Raw genomic sequence first — 20,656 nt, forward strand, 5'->3', positions numbered from 1 at the left:
GGGAGAGATGATTTTGGCTTGGACCAGGCAGAAAGAGAGACGAATTTGGCAGATAGAGCTGGGGCTTGGGGTTTGGAGTGGGGGAGAGGGAGTCCTAGAGCTGGCTCTCCAAGCCCCAAAGTTGAGACCAGAGCAGGGAAGGGCGAGGAGGTCCGATTTTAGCAGTGCCTGCTGGTCTCCTTGTCCCCACCTGCTGGCTGGTGCTGGAAGCACCTTTAACTAGGGGAACTCTGAAGCCATGGGGTCCCTGGGGTCAGGAGGCTGGGGGAAGGTCCTGGGAGGTGGGAAAGTCCCCTCAAACTGTGAGTTGGGGGGATGAGGCTGCCTTCCCAGGGGCATCTGCTGGGCTGAGCGTCTCCTCTCCCTGGGGGTCGTCCACATCAGCTCTCGCCCCATGATGGGTCAACCAGGACCCAGTAAAGAGCCACATGGCTGCTGGAAGACTGTGGTGGTGGGGAAGAGGAGGGAGTAGATGTCAGTGTAGCGGGGCAAGAATCCCCCACCCCATGCCAGCTCCCGTCAAAGGCCAGGCCCCAGCACCCAAGGGCTGCCTCTGAGTGTCCCCACCCCTACCTGGGGCCTCGGTGGCTAGGCAGAGTGGGGGTGTCGAGGGCGGGGCGTGTCTCCCCAAGAGCAGGGTGTGGCCACTGGTCCAGATGGTCAGTCTCTCGTGGCCGGCCTGTCCTGACGCATTAAACCCTCACTCCGCACCGTGCTGGCTGGCAGGGCGGGCTGAGGGCAGGCAGCGCAGAGAGACCACAAGCCGCTGGCGGGAGCTCAGAGCTTGCAGCCGGGTAGGGAGGTTCCAGGACTCCTCCGCTATCAGCGCCCTCCGCCCCTCCCAGCTTCACTTCCTCCTGCAGCCCCTGCTGCTGAGAGGCGCAAGGATCCCAGTGGCTCACGGCTGCCGGCGCCACGCCCTGCCTCCCCTCGCAGGGTAAGTCGGTGGGCAATTCCGGGGTTGTCGGAGGGGGCCGGGCCCCTAAGCCCGACAGGGGAGGCTGAATGGGCTCCTTCTGCAGCCTGGAGCCGGGGTGTGTGTGTGGCTCCACTCATGCTACCTGCACCTCCACACGCCTTCGTGCCCTGCCGGTGTGGGTGGGGGTCCCAGGAGGTGGGGTAGGGTCTGGACAGATCTCTGTCGCTGCTGGAGCGTGGGACTAGTGGGCTGGGGCGTGGCCAAAGAGGCAGAATGGGCCAGGGTTTGGTTGGGGACACAAGCCAGGCTAAATGGTATGTGGCAGGGGAAAGACTGCCCCAACCTCTTGCCCCAAGTGGGCAGAAAGGGTGATGGATCACAACTGCAAGTTCAGGCAGCCAGGCAGGTCCCACCCTCCCCTGCTTCTAGGGGAAAATGCCCCACCCAGGTCCTGGGGCCGGGTGTGGGCCTGGGCCTGCCCCCAGCACCCCCTCTCCACTTCCTGTGGCTCGTGGCTCGTCCTCTCTGCCCCCTGCCCTGGTTTCCCACCCTGCTGTGTCCCTACCCATCTCTGACTCCTTTTCTTTCACTCCGCTCTTGCCCGCTGAGGGGCAGGGGGGCTCCCCAGCCCTGACCGAGGCCCCACCCCTTGCTCTGCTGGAGGCTGTGGTTTCAGTTTTCCTGTGAGGGTGAGATTGTGCTGTCAGCTGAGCTCCCTAGGGCCAGCCTTGGGCCTGAGGTGGATGGCAGAGAGAGACTGGACAGCCAGTGAGGGGCCTTGCTCCCTGCTCTGAAGCCTCTGGAGACCCGGAGGCACAGAGAGGTGGCATTCGATGCCCTCAGAGTTGAGTCAGACTGAAAATATAGACGGGCCCTGAAAGATTCTAGAACTGAAGAAGAACATCATGTTTTAGACTTGGCTCTGCTAACAACTAGTGACCTTGGGAAAGTCACTTGCCCTTTCTGAGCCTTAGTTGTCCTGGCAGCAAAAGGAGAGTTTTAATAGACCAGTGGTTTTCCCAACGCTGGAGAGCCGTGTTCTGTGGGGAGTGGTCGAGTGGCCCTCCCCATCCCCGCAACTGCACTTTTATCTGTATGAATATTGGCCGCTGGGCAAGAAGTCATGTAGAGAAAGGGTTGTGTTGTTAACACAAATGTTTGTTATCCCTGGAACAGGGGTTGTGACCCCTCAGATATCAGGAAGTCCCAGAAGAAAAGTTGGGGGCAGTCATGGCCCTTCCTGTGGGACAACGTCAAAGAGGCGCCCAGTTGGGTCCCTGTTCCCATTCTAGGATGTGGAGCTGCCCTCCTACTATAGGCCTTCCTCCGCCTCCTCAGCCCTTGCCTTCCTCCCTCCCGGTGGCTCACTTCCCCTCCTGTGAGGAGCTCCCGGCTGGGGGTGGATCTCCTTCCACGCACTGCTACATGTCTACCTCCTTCTGCAGGCCCCAGCCTGAGGCTGGGAGGAGGAAGGGACCCTTGACATCCAGATCTCCACCGAGGTTCCAGCCCGACCAAGCAGGCTCCTGCTCTGAGGATGACTTCGCCCTCCAGCCCTCTAGCTTTCAGGCTGGAGACAGCTGATGGGGGTCAAGAAGATGGCGCTGAGGACAAAGGAAAGCAGGGCTTTGGGGGCGGGCCGCCCCCCATGGAGTCACCGTTCCAGAGCGAGGACCGGAACTTCTCCCCCCAGATCAAAGTGAACCTCAACTACCGGAAGGGAGCAGGTGCCAGGTGAGGCAGTGGACGGGGCAGGGCAGGGGGCCCCTCAGCGCCAGCACAGCGCCAGTGCCCCTTCCCCACAGCCTGCCGCAACCTCCCTCTGGCTCTACACCTCCTGTACCCGACAGGCTGACCTCTGCTCTGCTCTGCTCCTTCTGGAAGCTTCCCCATTCTTGGCCTTGTGGTCTCCGAGGTCGTGTTCTTCTTCTTAGGGACATTCTTCCAGCTCCAAGTACTCAATTGACCCTTAAATCCCCTTTGTTGTTCGTGTCCTGACCCCGACTTCTGTCATGGTCGCTATGGGGGATGGTGGCAGGATCCACACTCCATCCAGGAAGGGAGTCAAGGATATCTGGAAATGTCCCTGAGGTCCTCAGTTCTGCCCCAAGGCTGCACCTGCCACCCAGGGGATGTGAACTCTGGGGATTGAGGGCGATGAGCTTCTGCTGGAGTCCTGTGTGCTTTGGTTTTCCTGTGGTCTTTCTACCAGTTCAGACTGTGTGAACCCACTATCCCTGGGGGTCCTGCTCCCAGTCCTGCTGGGGACTGGGGGGTTCATCTGGCATCTCCCTAGTGTGAGGGCTGGAGAATCCTCATGGGCCAGGCAAGACTCTGCCAGGGAAGCCCCTTCCTTCCTCCTCATGCTTCAGATATGCCCACTGGCCTTGGCCTCCCAGGCTGGAGCCCCCGTACTGTGTGTGCTGGGCGACCATGGCCAAGAGCAGCACCAGGGCAGGAGAAGATGGGTGCGGAGCTTCTGGGAGCTGTGCAACCTGCCCAGCAGAGCAGAACAGGCCCCTTGATGCCCTTCCAAGCCTTGCTCTGTGCCTTCGTTGGGGTTCCCTACCCCAGAACCATGATATCACCCTGTAACAGGAAGTGCTTTCTCCAAACGGCCACTTCCCCCAGCCAGACTGCCCACCCGCAGGGCTCCGGAGTCAGCAGCACAGCCTTCCCTCTTGGTCATGTTGTGGTCATGTGGCCTGCTGGGTGGATGATGGCACATCTGGCCAGGGCGAGGTGGACACGCAGGCTCCTGGTGTTGCATGGAGGAGGCAGGGCTGGCTGTAATCACAGTCACATGACTGATTAAAACATGACTAAAACATGACTAAAACTGATTAAAACATGACTGATCCCAACAATCACCTTGTGCACCAGAGAGTCACCAACCCCTACTTGATTGGCCCATTCTACAGAAGATGTTAAGCTGGAACCTGAGGTCCTCAGAGCATCAAATAGCAACCCCCGCTTTGTTTGTCCCTTCGCAGCTGCTGGTCTTAGTGCCAGGAGCCCCAGAGGCGAGCCAGCCCCTGTGAGTAGTGAGGCGGCCCAGGAGGGCGTGCCTCAGGCCCTTCCCCTTTCCCCCCGTCACCAGACACTGCCAGATTCTGATGAGCTACCAGACCACTTCTGGGGTCTGTGGGAGAGATTCCCCATAAGCGCGGCTTCTCAGTAAAACTCTGGACAGCGTCTGATACGTTTCAGTGTTGGGCCCACGTGACACTCTGACTGTCTCTGGGAAATCTCTTGCTGCCCAGCTTAGAATCTCTCTGGGGGTTCGGAGTCAGTGTCTAGAGTTAGACAGCCCCTATGAGATCCCCAGTTCTGCACTGTGTGACTTTGGGCAAGTTACGCTGTCTTCTTGTTTGTCTAATGGAGAAGGGAGTGGTTCCTGGCCTGTAGGACTGATGTGAGGACTAAGGTACGAAATATTCTGTAGTTGATTGGCAGTTTCTGAAAGGAGGAGGGAGTTTTTCTTCATTCTTTATTTTTATTTATTTTTATTTTTTTAGAGAGTGAGACCACTCCGCGGCCCCGGCTAGAGTGCTGTGCCATCATCATAGCTCACAGCAACCTCAAACTCTTGGGCTTGAGCAATCCTCCTGCCTCAGCCTCCCAAGTAGCTGGAACTACAGGCACACGCCACCACACCAGCTAATTTTTCTGTTTTTAGTAGAGATGGGTCTAGTTATTGCTCGGGCTGGTTTCAAACTCCTGAGCCCAAGCGATCCTCCTGCCTTGGCCTCCCAGAGTACTAGGGTTATAGGTGTGAGCCACCACGCCCGGCTCTTCATTCTTTCTTTGAGGCCAGTGGTGCATATAGCCACTGTCAGTCTGCAGGGACCCCCTGCAGTCCTGTCCAGACCCACACCCAAGCTCAAGAGCCACCACGAGTTGCATGTGCTGAAATAGACCCTACGGGGTGATGAGTCTGTTGAGAGGAAATGCATCACCGCACCTGGCAAATGATGAGCACCTGATGCTGAAAACTATCTGTGATGACTGGAGTCACAGGGGTGCAGCAGATTAGCACCTGGACGGGCCCCTCCTCCTCCTCCTGGGGCTCTGAGCACTTGGGGTCTCCTTGGTCTGCTGTAGGAGAGCAGAGGCCCTTAGAAGGGCTTCCGTGGGGCTCCTGGACCTGAGGGGTGTCCAGTGTTTACAGAGCTCTCTGAAAGGGCTCCCTGGGATGGGAGGGAGCCGTGGCCCTTCTCCTGCATGAGTCACAAACCACATCCCCCACAGCCAGCCGGACTCAAACCGCTTTGACCGTGACCGGCTCTTCAGTGTGGTCTCCCGTGGTGTCCCCGAGGATCTGGCTGGACTACCAGAGTACCTGCGCCGGACCAGCAAGTACCTCACCGACTCAGAGTACACAGGTAGACCCTGCCCTGCAGGACCAGGGCCACGATGTCCTGTGGGCTGGTAGTCGGGCTGGCTGGGTGGGCCTGGACCCTGGTTAGGAGCTGAGGGGCCGCCCCTGACTGCCTCTCACTTCCACTCACTCCACTGGGCTCTCAGCTTCCTCTGCCACCCCCAACCCACTGCAGTGACTGAAAGGATACTCAAACATTCTTTTTTATTTTTTTGTAACAGTGTTGTTGAAATATAATATAATATATAATACATGTACCATACAGTTCACCCATCTCAGACCACTCTTTGCCCCAAATCTAAATGTCTTTATTGTTTGAGCTGATTAGAAAAATAACATGTGCACTCTGCCAATAGTAGGAAAAGTATAAAGCCTAGGGCAAAAACAGTCTGTCATCCTGGGCCCCTGTTAATGGTTTGGGATGTGTCTTTTTCACACTTTCTTGATACATTAGGAATATATTTACATTCACGGGGCCTTGACATGTGCTAATTTTCAGTGTGCTTCTCCCCCAGGTAATAAATCTTATAGCACTTTCCATTCAGTACATATGGAACTCAGTCACTTTAACAACTGCAGAGCGAGTTTTCCACTGTGTAGATTTACCGTAACTTAGTTAACAGATTCCATATTGATGCCCATAAGGTTGTCTGTAGTTTTTGTCCTCAACTAGCTGTGTGCCAGGTCCTCTGTGTGCTAAACATTTTGTTTATATTATTCCATTTAATCCTGGAATATTCCCATTTTACAGTGAGGGAAACTGAGGCTAAGAGAGGCCAAGTGACTTGCCGGAGGAGATGGAACCATTAAATGGTGGAGCCACTTACAAATACTGTTTTGAACATTCTTGGAATATTGCATGGATGATGAATTATGTCTTGGAAACTTAGTTTCTAGGGTAGAAATTGTAGTCATACCTGTTGGTATTTTCTTACTTGTTGCCTGGAGCCTTAGTACCCTGTAACATGTTTGTGCTCCCACTGGTAGTGAGTATTCATCTTTTTTTATCGTCCCAGGGGATACTTGGGAGCCTGGCCTGCTGTACACACTGGCGGGCAGCCCAGCTGCTCCAGGTCTGAGCGCTGCCGTGCCCTTCCCCTCCATTTTTCCCACAGAGGGCTCCACAGGGAAGACGTGCCTGATGAAGGCCGTGCTGAATCTTCAGGATGGGGTCAACGCCTGCATCCTGCCGCTGCTGCAGATCGACCGGGACTCAGGCAATCCGCGGCCCCTGGTCAACGCCCAGTGTACAGATGAGTACTACCGAGGCCACAGTGCCTTGCACATTGCCATTGAGAAGAGGAGTCTGTGGTGTGTGATGCTCCTGGTGGAGAACGGGGCTGATGTGCATGCCCGGGCCTGTGGCCACTTCTTCCAGAAGAGTCAAGGGACTTGCTTCTATTTTGGTAAGCGAGGCTTTCTTGGATAAATTGAGGCACAGAGCGGGTAAGGCCTTGTCCAGGGCCACATGGTTAGTGTGTGACAGAGTTGGCCCTTAAGCCCAGATCTGTCTGACCCTGACACCCTGCTTCTAACCACTGTGCTGCTGCAAAAGCAATTTGTCTTAAGAGATGTTTTACCATTGTCTGGACAAGGAGGCTCAGCATGCACCCAAGCCCAGACCCAGAAAGAGGAGTAGGCTGCCGGAACTGGCCTGTGGCAATAGGCAGAGTCAGAACAAAGCGGCAGCATGTGCCTAACAAGACCAAGAAGCAGGGGAGATGGGGACCTGGTTGGCTGGCCCCTGTTCTGCTCCCTTAGATGGTAAAGAAGCCTGACCCATTTTGAGGAGGCCTGGCCTTCTGTCCAAGGAGCATGAGGAGTAAGCAGGTGGAGGCTGGGAGGCCCGAGGTCCAAGCTGCCCCCTCGGCCCACAGGCGAGCTGCCCCTCTCTCTGGCCGCGTGCACCAAGCAGTGGGATGTGGTGAGCTACCTCCTGGAGAACCCACACCAGCGTGCCAGCCTGCAGGCCGCTGACTCCCTGGGCAACACGGCCCTGCACGCCCTGGTCATGATTGCAGACAATTCGCCTGAGAACAGCGCACTGGTGATCCCCATGTACGACAGGCTCCTCCAAGCTGGGGCCCGCCTCTGCCCTGAAGTGCAGCTCGAGGACATCCCCAACCTGCAGGGCCTCACGCCCTTGAAGCTGGCTGCCAAGGAGGGCAAAATCGAGGTGAGCAGCTGTCTCTTCCCTCCTCTTTCCTGCTTTCTAGGAAGCAACAGGACTCACCCTGGAATTTCTGCAGAAAGAGCCTGGGGCAGTGGTCAAGAGTCTGGGGTACTCCATTTTCCGATGGAACACTCCTATTAGTTAGAACATTTTCAGTGTGCACCTCTAATGCATGTGTGTTAATAAATTATATATAGACTACTGAATTAATATATTGCATTACATTGTGAAACACAGGGAATTTTTTTAAGTCGTTAGGGTTTCTTTATCAGGAGACAGTCTTTTTATATCCCTTACCTATTTTGTTATTAGATTTTCTGCATATTGTTTGGTAACTATTTATAATGAGCTTAGTATTTTCTCTATTATCCTTGCAAATTTTTCTCCCACTTCATTGTTTGTTTTTTGAATTTTATTGTATCTTTTCACCATACAGAATTTAAAAATGTTTATGTACACAAGTGTAATTATCTTTTCCTTTAAGGTTCCTTGGTTGGCTTTTTTTTTGGAGACAGAGTCTCGCTCTGTCACCCAGGCTAGAGTGCAGTGGTATCATCATAGCTCACTGCAGCATCAAATTCCTGGGCTCAAGTGATCTTCCTCCTCAGCCTCCCCAATAGCTGAGATTACAGGCATGAGCCACCACGCCTGGCTAATGTTTCTATTTTTTTGTAGAGATGGGGTCTCTCTCTTGTTCAGGCTGGTCTTGAACTCCTGGCCTCAAGCAATCCTCCCACCTTGGCCTCCCAAAGTGCTGGGGTTACAGGCGTGAGTCACCACACTTAGCAGGTTCCTTGGTTTTGCTATTGCTTAATTCCTGCTATAAGATTGTGTATATAGCATATATACAATATATTATATATATTATGATCATTATGTGTAATATATAATCTCCATGTCCATATTTTATATAGCATATATACAATATATGATATATATTATGATCATTACGTGTAATATATAATCTCCATGTCCATATTTTCTTCCCAACTTTTGCATTTTCATTTTTATTGCCCAAAACTTTGATTTAGCAGGAAGTTATTTTGGCAGGAAGAGTGAGCATGGTGCAGCTCCACTTTTTCCAAGTGACTTACCAGTTATCTTATCCCCGTGATCAGGGCTAGCTTTGTGGGCGTATAATCTGTGCAGTTACATAGGGCCAATGCTTAGAAAGCAGAGATTTTTTTAAAAAGCTATGATAAAAATAAACATAAACATAAATGGAAGTTTTAATCCTTTTTTTCTGCCCTCCAAGTTTCCTGGGGGGCCTCCTGGGGTGTGTGAACCTCACTTTGTTGTCTAGAGGCACTGCTGTGTGGCCTGTGGAACTTACCCCGCAATCTGTACTTTTTCCCCCCATGCCTCATTTGTGAAATCAAATTTGCTTCTTAACCTATTTGGGTTAGGGACCCCTTTCTAGTCTGTTGAAAGCTCTGGACTCTGACCACAGAAGTGCACACATACGTATAGCTGGTAGCCTCTGACCTCAAGGGGCCTCAAGGATGCCCGGGCTGGGGGTCTCCTTGCCTCCTGAGGAGTCCAGGAAAGAGGGCCAAGGTGTGGGAGTGGGGAAGGAAGAGCCAGGCCAGGGCATATGTGGTGGGTGGGTGTGAGAGTCTGCCCTGAAGCTGGGCACGTGTGGCTATGCGTAAAGACCCGTGCGTACGGGGGCATGTGCACATCTGCTGCAGCTCTGCAGGCAGTGGGCAACTGCAGGGAACTGGACATCTGCAGCCTTGGCCCAGCATCAGAGCAGGAGGGAGCCCAGCAGGCAAGCTCACGAGACCGCCCTGTAGATTTTCAGGCACATCCTGCAGCGGGAGTTCTCAGGACCGTGCCAGCCCCTTTCCCGAAAGTTCACCGAGTGGTGCTATGGGCCTGTCCGGGTGTCCCTGTACGACCTGGCCTCCGTGGACAGCTGTGAGGAGAACTCAGTGCTGGAGATCATTGCCTTTCATTGCAGGACCCCGGTGAGCTGTGGGGGTGTGATTGTGCTTGGAGGGCTTGGTAGAGCCTTCCAACAAGATCCACAAATCAGAGCTGCCTGCTGGAACCACACCTGCCCCATTCCTGTGCCAGCAGGGCTGTGGCTGCACGTTCCGGTGGTTGTGGCCCTGACCCCAGCAGACGGGGCCACACTCAATCCACACTCCAGGGCCACCCAATGTGGGGATCACTCTGGGGGCCCTGTGGCAACCACTGAGAGTCTCTGCTGACCAGCACCTCCTCTGTATGGCAAGGCCCTCTGTCACTCAGTGTCAGTGAGGGCTGGGCTGGGGTCATTAGGGGGTCCTGGGAGTGTGGAAGCCACTCCCCATCCTCTCCCCTTCATTTCCCTTGGCCCTTGCATTGAGCCTGACATGAAGTTGGTGCCCATCTGTACTTGCTGAATGTACCCATGGCTCTCCCCTTCTCTCCCCAGCACCGACACCGAATGGTGGTCTTGGAGCCCCTGAACAAACTGCTGCAGGCAAAATGGGACCTGCTCATCCCCAGGTTCTTCTTCAACTTCCTGTGTTATCTGATCTACATGCTCATCTTCACAGCTGTTGCCTACCACCAGCCTGCTCTGGAGAAGGCAAGGGCGGGCGGGGGCACGTCCTGGGGAGGCAGCAGCCCTGGAGGAAGATGGAGCAGGATTCCCATCCGCTTCTACAAAGGATAACGCTGAGGCTTAGGCTTATTGTCCACAGCAATAGTAATGGCAAATACTCACGGAGTGCTCACCGTATGTGAGAAGGCATCCTAAGTGATTGACGTGTGTCAATTCATGCTCACAACAACCCTCTGAGATGATAAATTATCACCATCCCCAGGTGAGGGAAGGAAGGCACAGAGAGGTTAAGTAACTTATCCAAGGTCACACAGGCTGTAAGAGGTGGAGACCGGGGCTGAACCCAGGCAATCTGGCTCCAGACCCCAGGCTCATAACTACACAATGTGCCTCTCAGGGGACTAGAATCCAGCGTCCTTCCCTGGAGCCTGCATTGCCTCTGGCTTTGGCTCTGGGAGGGTGAGCTGTTGGGTCTTATCAGAGTGTCTTCAACAGGCCTTTCTCCCCCTGAAGCCCACGGCGGGAAACTCCATGCTGCTGCTCGGGCACATCCTGATCCTGCTAGGGGGGGTCTACCTCCTCCTGGGCCAGGTGAGGGCTCCTCCCAATCTCCCCACCCTGCATGGCAGCTGACCCAGAGGCAGACCTAGAATTTTGCTCCAGGGGGCCTTAGCCACAATCCCTTCACTACTGGGAAACTGACTCCCATACCCAGTCCCCCCAGGGTGGCTGAGGGCTGGAGGTTCCCGCGTTGCTGCCAAGGTGCCAAAGTGGCCCCCGTACCCTCCCTGTTGTGCTTTGTGGGATACCTGTGGGGCAGCAGATGGCTTCTCTGATTCCTTGGCCATGCAGACTTTGCCTCCCCAGGAATTGAGCTGGAAGTCGCTGCCCCCAGGTCCCTCGGCTGGGGCTTTCCTCTCCTAGGGAGCATGAAAGGTGTGGGGGGGGGGTTCTTCAGGGGAAGTGCTACAAGCCTGCAGGAGACAGGCTGGGCACCCAGACATTAGGGCCTTCTCAAAGTGGGCAGAACTCAGGCACCAAACCCAGGTTGGCTGGAGGACAGGGGCTCCCTGTGAGACCAGAGGCAGGAGGGAAAAGCGCTCTCCTCTGTGTGCACCGCGCGTGGCCTCTTCTTCTGGATCCATGGGGACCAGGAAGCCCCTGGCATTGTCTGGGAGTCTGTGGAAAGAGGGTCCAAAGCCGTGTCAGCTATCAGAAGGATTCACGAGTCCTCCCAAAGCCAAAGCTGCTACTTTAGCCCTCGAGGTGGTCCTGGCCAGACTCCCACACGGCCAGGCCAGGAGGCAGGGAGCACTCGCTCAGGGGACCAGCCTTAGTCCCTGAGGGGCAGCCGGGTAGCCCTTGCACCTGGAGAGCAAGTTTCACAGCCCTCTCTGCTCCTCCCCCCTCTGCAGCTGTGGTTCTTCTGGCGGCGCCGTCTGTTCATCTGGACCTCCTTCATGGACAGCTACTTTGAAATCCTCTTGTACGTGTGGTCTCACCCCGCTCCCCTCTCTGAGGCCTGGGAGAGGCGGGTGTGGCAGAGGGCACCAGGCTGGCTTTAGCGGAGTTCCAGGGAGTCAGTAGCTGCGTGCAGGACAGACCCGGGAGTCCAGGCTGCCGTCCAGCCCGGAGCCCTCTGTGCTCCTATCCTTGTAGAGCACGACCATGACAGTGACCTTTACTGAGCCCTGCTACACACTTGTGGAGCCCAGACTCTTTCCGGGTAGTGTCTCAATCCCCAAAAACACTCTATGAGTCAGGTGTGATTACTATTGTGCCCATTTTATAGCGGAGGCAACTGAGGCCCACAGAGGTTAAATAACTTGCACAAGAGGGAGGTCAGTCCCTGACTGGGTCCAGTCCCAGACAGATGGAGGACACCTCAAGCCACCAGACTGCAGGAGAGGCAGTGGTGGCCAGCACTGGCCAGTGGGCGTGGGAGGGATATTGTCAAGTGGCCTGGAAGCCAACCCAGACCCTGTCCCCACACAGCCTGGTCCAGGCCCTGCTCACAGTGCTGTCCCAGGTGCTGTGTTTCCTGGCCATCGAGTGGTACCTGCCCCTGCTTGTGTCCTCGCTGGTGCTGGGCTGGCTGAACCTGCTTTACTATACTCGTGGCTTCCAACACACAGGCATCTACAGTGTCATGATCCAGAAGGTGAGAGAAGGGGGTGCCCCTGGGGGACTCCTTTTGGCCTCAGCAGGCAGGAGCCTTCCTCCACAGGCAACCTGGGCAGAGGGGAACATGCGCCTGCATGTCGTCACCCAGACACTCTCTGGATGTAAGCTTGAGTGTGGGCATGTACACACCTGCTCCCAGAGCTCTGCATGTGCGTGCAGACACACGCACATATGTATGTTTTCAGGTGTCCACACGGGAGCACGTGTGTCTTTCTATGCTGGAGCAGAGAGTATGCACATAAGCTCACGTGCATCTGTGCCTTGGGACGTGTGGGCAGATGCATGTGTCTGCACTCATTTGTTTATTCAGCAAATGTTGAGGGAGTGCCTACTGTGGGCTGGGCCCTGTCCTAAGTGGTGGGAGTACAGCAGCGAGCAAAACAGACAAGTCCCCGCTCTCTCGAAGCGACGTACAGTGGGGGAAATGAAAACCCTAGGAAGACAAGTAAGAACACACAGCCTGCTCAGTTCCATAAAGGAAGCACACGGGACAGTGTGATGGAGAATAAACAGGGTGGAGTGTGCTGAGGTGGGATAGTCTGGGCAGGCCTCTCCGAAGAGGTGACATTGACGTTAACACCTAAAAGAATGATTCAGCCACCCCAGGGTCAAGGAGGAAGCATTCTCAGCAAAGGGAACAAACAGCAAAGGGAGCAAGGTCGGAGTGCCCTCAGCGTGGCCCAGGAGTGAGGGAGAGTGCAGGGGAGGAAGGAGGAAGGGGTGGGGGGCTTTGCCCGTGGGGAGAGGTTTGGAGGCCCCCAGAGGTTTTCTTTCAAATTGTGGTAAAATATTTAGCCAGGGATGGTGATGCATGCCTGTAGTCCCAGCTACTGGGGAGGCTGAGGCAGGAGGATCGCTTGAGCCCAGGAGTTTGAGGTTGCAGTGAGCTGTCATGGTGCCACTGCACTCTACCCAGGGTGACAGAGCAAGATCCTGTCTCAGAAAAAAAAAAAAAATGTGGTAAAATACACCTAATGTAAAATTTACCATTTTAACTATGTGTAAGTGTACAGCTCAGCGGTATTAATCATCCATCCCCACAACTTTTTCATCATTCCAAAGTGAAACCTGATGCCCATTAAGCACCTCCCCATTCTCTCTTTCCCCCAGCCCCTGGCAACCACCGTTTAACTTTCTCTACAAATTTGACTGCTCTAGGTATCTCGTATAAGTGGAATCATACAATATTTGTCCTTCTGTGACTGGCTTATTTCCCTTAGTGTAATGTCCTCAAGGTTCATCCATGTTGTAGCATGTGTCAGACGGAATTTCCTTCCTTTTTAAGGCCAAATAGGATTCCATTGTGTGGATAGACCACATTTTGTGCATCCGTTTATCTGTTGCTTCTACCTTTTGGCTATTGTAAATAACGCTGCTATGAGTTAGGGTGTATAGATATTTCTTACAGTCCTTACTCTCAATTCTTTTTGGTATGTATATATACCCAGAAGTGGAATTGCTGGATCATATGGTAAATCTATGTTTAATTTTTTTTTTTTACCCTGGAGGGTGTTTTTTTCCCTTGGGACAGGAGTCTCGCTGTGTTGCCCAGGCTGGAGCACAGTGGCTATTCACAGGCATGATCATTGCACACTATAACCTTGAACTCCTGGGGTCAAGGGATCCTCCTGCCTCAGCCTCCTGAGTAGCTGTGACCACAGGCGTGTGTCACTGTGCCTGACTCCTATAGGGTTTAAAGCAGGAAAATGATGTGATCTGAGATTTTAAAAGACCCCTCTATTCAGTGTGGCGCCACAGGGCCTGTGTGTGCACACGTGTGTGTATATATGTGTGGGTATATGGTGAACATGGGAACCACACTTGGGCTGAGGCAGGGCTCTGGGGTCGTCACGGGTGGTCCAGCCACCCACACAGCTCCTGGGCACGTGTGTTCCAGGTCATCCTGCGGGACCTGCTCCGCTTCCTTCTGGTCTACTTGATCTTCCTTTTTGGCTTCGCTGTAGGTAAAGGCTGTCTCCACCCCTGCCTGTCCCTGCTCGCCCTGTGCACACTCTGGGCTGAGGACCCCTCTCCCTCCACCCCACAGCCCTGGTGAGCCTGAGCCGGGAGGCCTGGGTCCCTGGGGCTCCCGCAGGCCCCAATGCCACGGTGGCGCAGCCTGTGGTGGGACAGGAGGATGAGGGCGGTGCAGCCCCATACCGGGGCATCCTGGACGCCTCCTTGGAGCTCTTCAAATTCACCATCGGCATGGGCGAGCTGGCCTTCCAGGAGCAGCTGCGCTTCCGCGGGGTGGTGCTGCTGCTACTGCTGGCCTACGTGCTGCTCACCTACGTGCTGCTGCTGAACATGCTCATCGCCCTCATGAGCGAGACTGTCAACAGCGTCGCCACCGACAGCTGGAGCATCTGGAAGCTGCAGGTATGGCCAGGGAGGATCCCAGCCCCTGCCCCACCCCCACCCCATGTGCTGGGCTGGTGAGGAGTGCTCAGGACCCTGGGGAGCTGGGCCCTGAGCAGGCAGCTCTGCTTGTCTGTGTCTCCCCCTCCTCGGCGGGCTTGTGGCGAGGCTGAGAAGCTCATAGGTGTAAAGCGCTCAGGGCGTAGAGGTGCTCAATGTGCTGCTATAGCTACTGTAGCACTGCCATTGCTGTTAGCAAGGATTTCCTGGTACAGCTGGGCATAGCTCTGGGTGCTACACACAGAGCAGAGACCAAGACAAAGGCCCTTCATGGGGCTCCTACTCTGTGCCCACTGTATGTAGAATGGGGTTGGTTTGATGGGGGAGGTGGTCAGGATGTGAAGTCCTGCGCTAACCCTGCCTGGAGTCTTAGGGGGCAGAGTCCCCTGCAGCTGGGGTCTCATATGACACCCACCTATGGTGGAAGCAATAGCTGCCTCCTGATGGGAGAAGAGTTGGGGTAGGTCTTGGGCAGTTGGTGAAGGGTGAACCTTGCCCGGGAGGCTGCACTCTGCTGCCGATCCATTGTCGATCTTGGGGAAGCCCTGCATCTTCTCTGAGCCTTGGTGCCCCACGTGACTCGCTTGCGTGCCAGGGGCAGCACACGTGTGGGGCAGGGCAAATGGTGCCTGGCGGTGGGGGATCCTGGAGCCCGGGATGATATAAGAGCAGGTAGTCGTCGAGCACTCATAACATGCTCACTTCCTGGCAACCACGGAGGTACATTGTCCTCAGTCTACAAGTGGGGAAACTGAGATTCAGAGAGAGTAAGGGCCTGACACCACACAGGTTTCAAATGCTGGAGCCCAACTCGAATCCACATGCTTAGCCGACTGTGGGTTATACTGTAAAGTGCTGTCGTGCACCCCTTGCCCTGTGCACCTCTTCCTTCAGGCAGGCTCTCAGGCTGCTCTGTCTGATGCATCCTTTATCCCCAGAAAGCCATCGCTGTCCTGGAGATGGAGAATGGCTACTGGTGGTGCAGGAGAAAGAAGCAGCGGGCGGGTGTGATGGTGACCGTGGGCACCAGGCCAAATGGCAGCCCCGATGAGCGCTGGTGCTTCAGGTGAATGAGGGGGGAGGGCAGGGTGGCCTGGGGGCCTCGCTGACCAGCAATCCCTGCCGTGCAGGCTAGCCTCACTCTCCTGAAAGCCAGGGGACAGCTGCTGGAAGCCAGGTCTGGTGGCAAGCGCAGGGCAGAGGAGCAGCCAGGACTGTGCCCAGGCAGGCGAGGTCAGGGATGCACAGCTGCCACTGTCTCTCTGGCCATCTGCCTGTCCCAGTGGCTTAAACTGAAGGTCCCTTCCTGATGGATCCCTGACCCCTCCTCTGGCCTGAAATGTGGCATAATGAGGAGACCAAGAAGCCAGAGGGACCCTTGGGTTCCCGGTGTGCTAGCCCTGCCCCGGCTGCTCTCCTTCCCAACCCCACTTCTCCCAGCCTGATCTCCCAGCTACAGCCCCTTCTGTGGAGAGCCAGGCCTTCTGTGCCCAGGGAAGGCTGGGGCACTGGGAGAGGGAATCTGGTGACAACTGCACAGCCAGAAACAGACACATGAGCAGGGAGCAGGGAGACAGGGAGTCTTAGCCTTGTGGAACAGCCCTCAAAGGGCCCCAGAACCCACGAGCACAAGGACACACCTGAGCTGAATTCCTCTCCTCTGGCTGCTCTGGGCAACCCGGGCTGCTGTGAACAGCCTGGAGGGACAGATGCTCTTTCCTCCACATGGGCACCTGGCCCGGGCGCGGCAATCTTGTAGCCACAATGTCGGGGCTCCAGATGGGACAGTGGGAGGTGGCCCAGTGTTCTGCAGAGAAAGCACGTCCTCTTCGCCGTCCCAGGGCAAAGCAGGCTGGACCGCTGGCTTCCCAGGCCCTCAGAGCCACTGTGTCGCCCTCAGGGTGGAGGAGGTGAACTGGGCTGCCTGGGAGCAGACGCTGCCTACAGTGTGTGAGGAGCCGTCAGAGGCAGGTGTCCCTGGTGAGTAGCCATGGTGGCTGGAGCCCCTGCCCTGTGTGTGTGTGTGTGTGTGTGTGTGTGTGTATGTGTGCGCGCGCGCGCGTCTGTTTGCTTGGCCACACAGCCTTGCTGAGTCTGGGGCAGGGCCTGAGGGCCTCCTCCGTGGCCACTTTGCAGCTCCCCTCCATGCCAGCTCCTCTCACAGGGGCTGCCCCCTTAGCATGCGCTTTCTCCTGTCCTTTCCAGCCCCATGCCTTTGGTGGCCAGCTTTCAGGCAGTCACCTGGGAAACACTCTGAGGCCATTAGTGCTCCCTGCTGCCCTTGCTCCCGCCCATCCCCTCCTCCTGTCTGGCTTGCAGTCACTTGCACTGGGCGCCTGTTCCAGTGGCTATTGCGGGCCTGCCCCAGCCAGGCCTGGGCTGAGCCTGGGGCCCCGGTAGGGAACAAGTTAGGAAGGGCCCCTGCCCAGCTCACAGCACAGCCAGAATCTCCCTGGGCCTCAGAGGCACTGCCCTGTCCGCAGGCCAGCCTCACTGACCCCGGGTTTCCCCCCAGCCCCTTCACACCCCAGGGGAAGCCCCATGCCAGGCCCTCCCCACCTCTCAGGGCCTGTATCCTCGTCCTCTCTGTTCTAGTGTACTGACAGCCCCTTCTGTCCCCACCCTGCTGCTTCCGCCAGGACAGATGCCTTCCTCCCACCCTCAGAGGTCTGTCCTGAGGATCGGTTCTCCCCACAGCTACCCTTTCTTTCCAGAACCTTCAGTCGCTCCCACCTCATCTTCCATTGGTTCTCTTCCTCTCCTTTCTCCTTCTCTTTCCCAGCAAGTTTCACCTGCTTCTGCCTGTGCCCCCCATCCCCCACCAGCCTCCTGAGTCGCCTGTGATCCCTGATGTGTGGGGGCTCTTCTGACCTCTTCTTCCCCAGAGCCTGCTGGTTTTCCAGGCTCCTGGGCTGACTGTGGCCCTCACATACCAATAGGTTTCCTTCCTACCCTTTCTGTGTGTCTCCCTCCCTTCACTTCACCTTGTCCCTCAGCTTGCACCAAGCATTCCACATCCCCATCCCACACCCTACTGCCCGCTGGGGCCTCTACCTCGACATTACCCAATGGGAACAGCCTTGGGGCTGCCCCACCAGGTCACATGTCTGTAACCCCACCTCCTCCTCACCCAGGTGGGAGGCCTTGAGGATCTCTGTGCATCCCTCCAAGACCGGCTCTCCCACCTGGAGCTGAGCGTCCTTGCCCTCCCAGGTCACCACGCATTCCTCTGCCCCACCCCTCGCTTCTGCTTCTGCACCACTGCAGGGTGGCCCAGCCTGCGCCCACATCTTCAGACAAGTCTTTCTGCTCCAGGCTTATCGTACTCCAACCCTGCTAATGCGGACAAAAACTACACACAGCTCACATTACACAATGCCTCCCACTGCCTGGAAGGCCACACTCCTCAGCGTGGAGGGCAGGGCCCAAAGCTGTCATCCAACCTAGTTCCCACACCTCTGCCCACATGCCAGCTGGCCAGTCGGTCTGCAGTGCTTCTTGTTTGTTGCTTTCCTTGGCTCTTGTCTCTGTTGGAAGTGTCCTTCTTCCCCTCTGGGTGTCCAAATGTACCACCTCCCCTGCAGGATAGGTCCTCTCTCTTCTGAGCCCCCTAAGCACCTAACTCACTTCCTTCCAGCTCTTCAGCATGTCTCAGGTGTTCAGGTCTCTGACATACAAGCCTGTCACCTCTAGGGACTTTAAGCTTCTGGGGGAGGCTCCTGACTGGCACATGGCAGGGGTTCTGGAAATGCTCATGGAAGCAGGGAGGAAGGGAGGGACTGTGGGGCTCCAGGATCACCAGCTGTCCACAGGAGATGATCTGCTTTCATGACTGTGGCCCCTTCTATTTCCCCAGCGCCTGCCTCCTGGGCACACACGCAAGGGTCAAGTCACAGTGATCCCCATTTGTTTACAGGTGCGATGAGGGACCTCACTCTGGCCTCCCGACCTGGGCAGACTGGTGCCTTGGAGGAAGACCATGTGCCCCTCCAGCCTCTCCAGTCCCACTGATGGCCTAGATGCAGCAGGAGGCCAGCAGGACCAAGCAGGGGATTCTTCTAGCCACACCTACAGGCTCTGGGGCCCCAGTGAATTTTGGTGGCAAATATAAATATTGTTTTCACAACTAACTCTTCTGGAAACATTACTTGAGCAAAGTTGCTGGGCCCCTTGGGCTGGTAATGTCTGCATGTCTCTGTGTGCACACGTCTGTGTCTGGGGCTAGGCTTCTGTCTTTGCCTGGGCACAGAGACCCTCAGCTACTGCCCCAGTCCTGGGACTGTCCTCTTCCTGGGTACAGGCAGCTGGCCAAGGTGCTGTGCCCACTGTGATGGCAGACACGGTGGTGGACATGGGCAAACACAGCCACCAGACACCCATTGAGAGACTCCAAAATGTTTCTCAAACCTAGGCTCCTTTGAGCTCTTTGGCTTAGTTCAGTCTCTGGATCATGGCTGTCTCTCCCCACTGGGCTTCCTGCTCCATCCCACTCCTCCAAGCCATCCTCTGCAGGACATCCAGAGGGGCCTTCCTAAGACAAAGACAAACATGTCACCTCTGTGCTCTGAAGGCCTGAGAGGCTCCCCAGTGCCCATGGAATGCCCTAGCTGGCATCCCCAGCCCTCCATGGTTTTGCCCAAGCCATTTCCAGACATCTCTTCCTCTATGTCCCAGTCCTCCCCCTTTTCCCCCCTTGGCACTCTCACCAAATTCTTCATGCAGTTTGAGGGACCTCTTGTTTGACCCTTTGACTTGGCTCCTCCATGAGGCCCCCCACCTCCATTAAAATCCTACTTATTTCTGAGGCCACCTTAAAAGTTGCTGTCTCATGACTGCCTTTCCAGTTTTCTGCAGTCGAAATGAATTGCTCTACTTTGGTGTAACATTTGTGTGCAAAATGTGTATGCATGGACTTGTTACAGCCCAACAAGGTTCACTGCCTGCTGCTCAAGAGGAAGCCAATACACGGAGACAGCAGGGATTACAGCGGAGAAAGAGTTTCATATCAGAGGCGCCACTCGAGGAGATGAGAGGAATTTCTCAAATCTGTCCTCCGAGAATTTGGGAGAAAGGGTTTTTAAAGATAGTTCAGCAGGCAAAAGGCAGGCAATGGGGTCTGCGGATTGGCTGGGTGGGAGTGGAATCATGGGGGTGTAGAAATTGTCTCCTTGTGCTAAGTCAGTTTCTGGGGAGGCCAGTGACAAGACCAGTTGAGTCAGTTCTTTGGTACCCGTCAGCTGGTCCGCGAGAGTGCAGGGCCTGGAAGATATCTCAAAAACTAGTCTTAGGCTTCACAAGAGTGATGCCATCTACGGGAGCAATGAAGAAAGGTAAGACTCCTTATGGTCATCAGCTGTGTGACTCCTGAGTAGTGAGCAGTTATAGGAAAAAAGCTAGGAAGCAATGGCTGGTTATATATTTATTTTAACTACGCCTATACCTTTGCAGAGTTCAGGCCCTACCAGTTCCCACCATGGCCTTCATTGATACCATAAGGGGCGGTTTCAGACTGAATGCTTTTTGAGTAGGAGACCTGCGCATGTTCATATGGTGAAAGAAAAACGTAAGCAGAGAGGGAGAGTTTCCTTCGCAGGTGAGATGGGGCACGGATGGAGAGTCCAAAGGGAATCAGGAGAGGCAGGGAGAGGCAGGGCTCTACCCCAGACGGGAGAGGATGGACGTGGATCCAGATAAGACGTCTGATGGGTCCTTAAAGTGACGGGTCCAGAAAGTGATGAGGGTTGTCAGCGCTAAGGGGTTTGAGAGGCTCCGTGGATATTTTGAAATCATTGTGGGGAGGGGTAGACTGGCAACGCTTATTGTAATAGATTTGGAAGCAGCTCCTGCTTGTGAATGCTTGCTGTGCCGGGGCTCTGCAGAGTGTCAAGTGTGTTCGCTCAGGTGATCTTCAGAAAAACCTCCTGGGGTGCAGGTGTCTCCATTTTCCAGATGAGCAATCTGGAGCTGACAAAGGAAGAGTAATTCGCTCAAGACCAAGTCGCTGAGGCGTAGCGGAGGCGGGACCGA

General features: G+C 55.4%; 1 protein-coding gene across 1 annotated transcript; it reads left to right on the plus strand.

The window, feature by feature from the left end:
• Window positions 1-851: 851 nt before the first annotated feature.
• TRPV2 (transient receptor potential cation channel, subfamily V, member 2) lies at window positions 852-18,753 on the plus strand. Its single transcript, XM_012651442.1, has 15 exons — window positions 852-937; window positions 2,365-2,653; window positions 5,171-5,304; window positions 6,416-6,706; window positions 7,178-7,476; window positions 9,270-9,443; window positions 9,896-10,051; window positions 10,523-10,618; window positions 11,443-11,513; window positions 12,023-12,188; window positions 14,109-14,175; window positions 14,259-14,590; window positions 15,568-15,695; window positions 16,530-16,609; window positions 18,546-18,753. The coding sequence occupies exons 2-15, from the start codon at window positions 2,457-2,459 to the stop codon at window positions 18,638-18,640; spliced, it is 2,286 nt and encodes a 761-aa protein (XP_012506896.1). The 5' UTR covers window positions 852-937; window positions 2,365-2,456; the 3' UTR covers window positions 18,641-18,753.
• The last annotated feature ends 1,903 nt before the right edge of the window (window positions 18,754-20,656 follow it).

The sequence above is a fragment of the Propithecus coquereli genome, unplaced genomic scaffold (assembly GCF_000956105.1).
Source record: "Propithecus coquereli isolate 6110/MARCELLA unplaced genomic scaffold, Pcoq_1.0 Scaffold355, whole genome shotgun sequence".
Classification (NCBI taxonomy): Eukaryota; Metazoa; Chordata; class Mammalia; order Primates; family Indriidae; genus Propithecus; species Propithecus coquereli.

Coding starts and splice junctions, on each gene's coding strand:
- TRPV2 (XM_012651442.1), top strand. CDS start 2,457: ATGACTTCGCCCTCCAGCCCTCTAGCTTTCAGGCTGGAGACAGCTGAT. Junction 5,305..6,415: donor CACCGACTCAGAGTACACAG/GTAGACCCTGCC, acceptor TTTTTCCCACAG/AGGGCTCCACAGGGAAGACG. Junction 11,514..12,022: donor AGCTACTTTGAAATCCTCTT/GTACGTGTGGTC, acceptor GTCCCCACACAG/CCTGGTCCAGGCCCTGCTCA.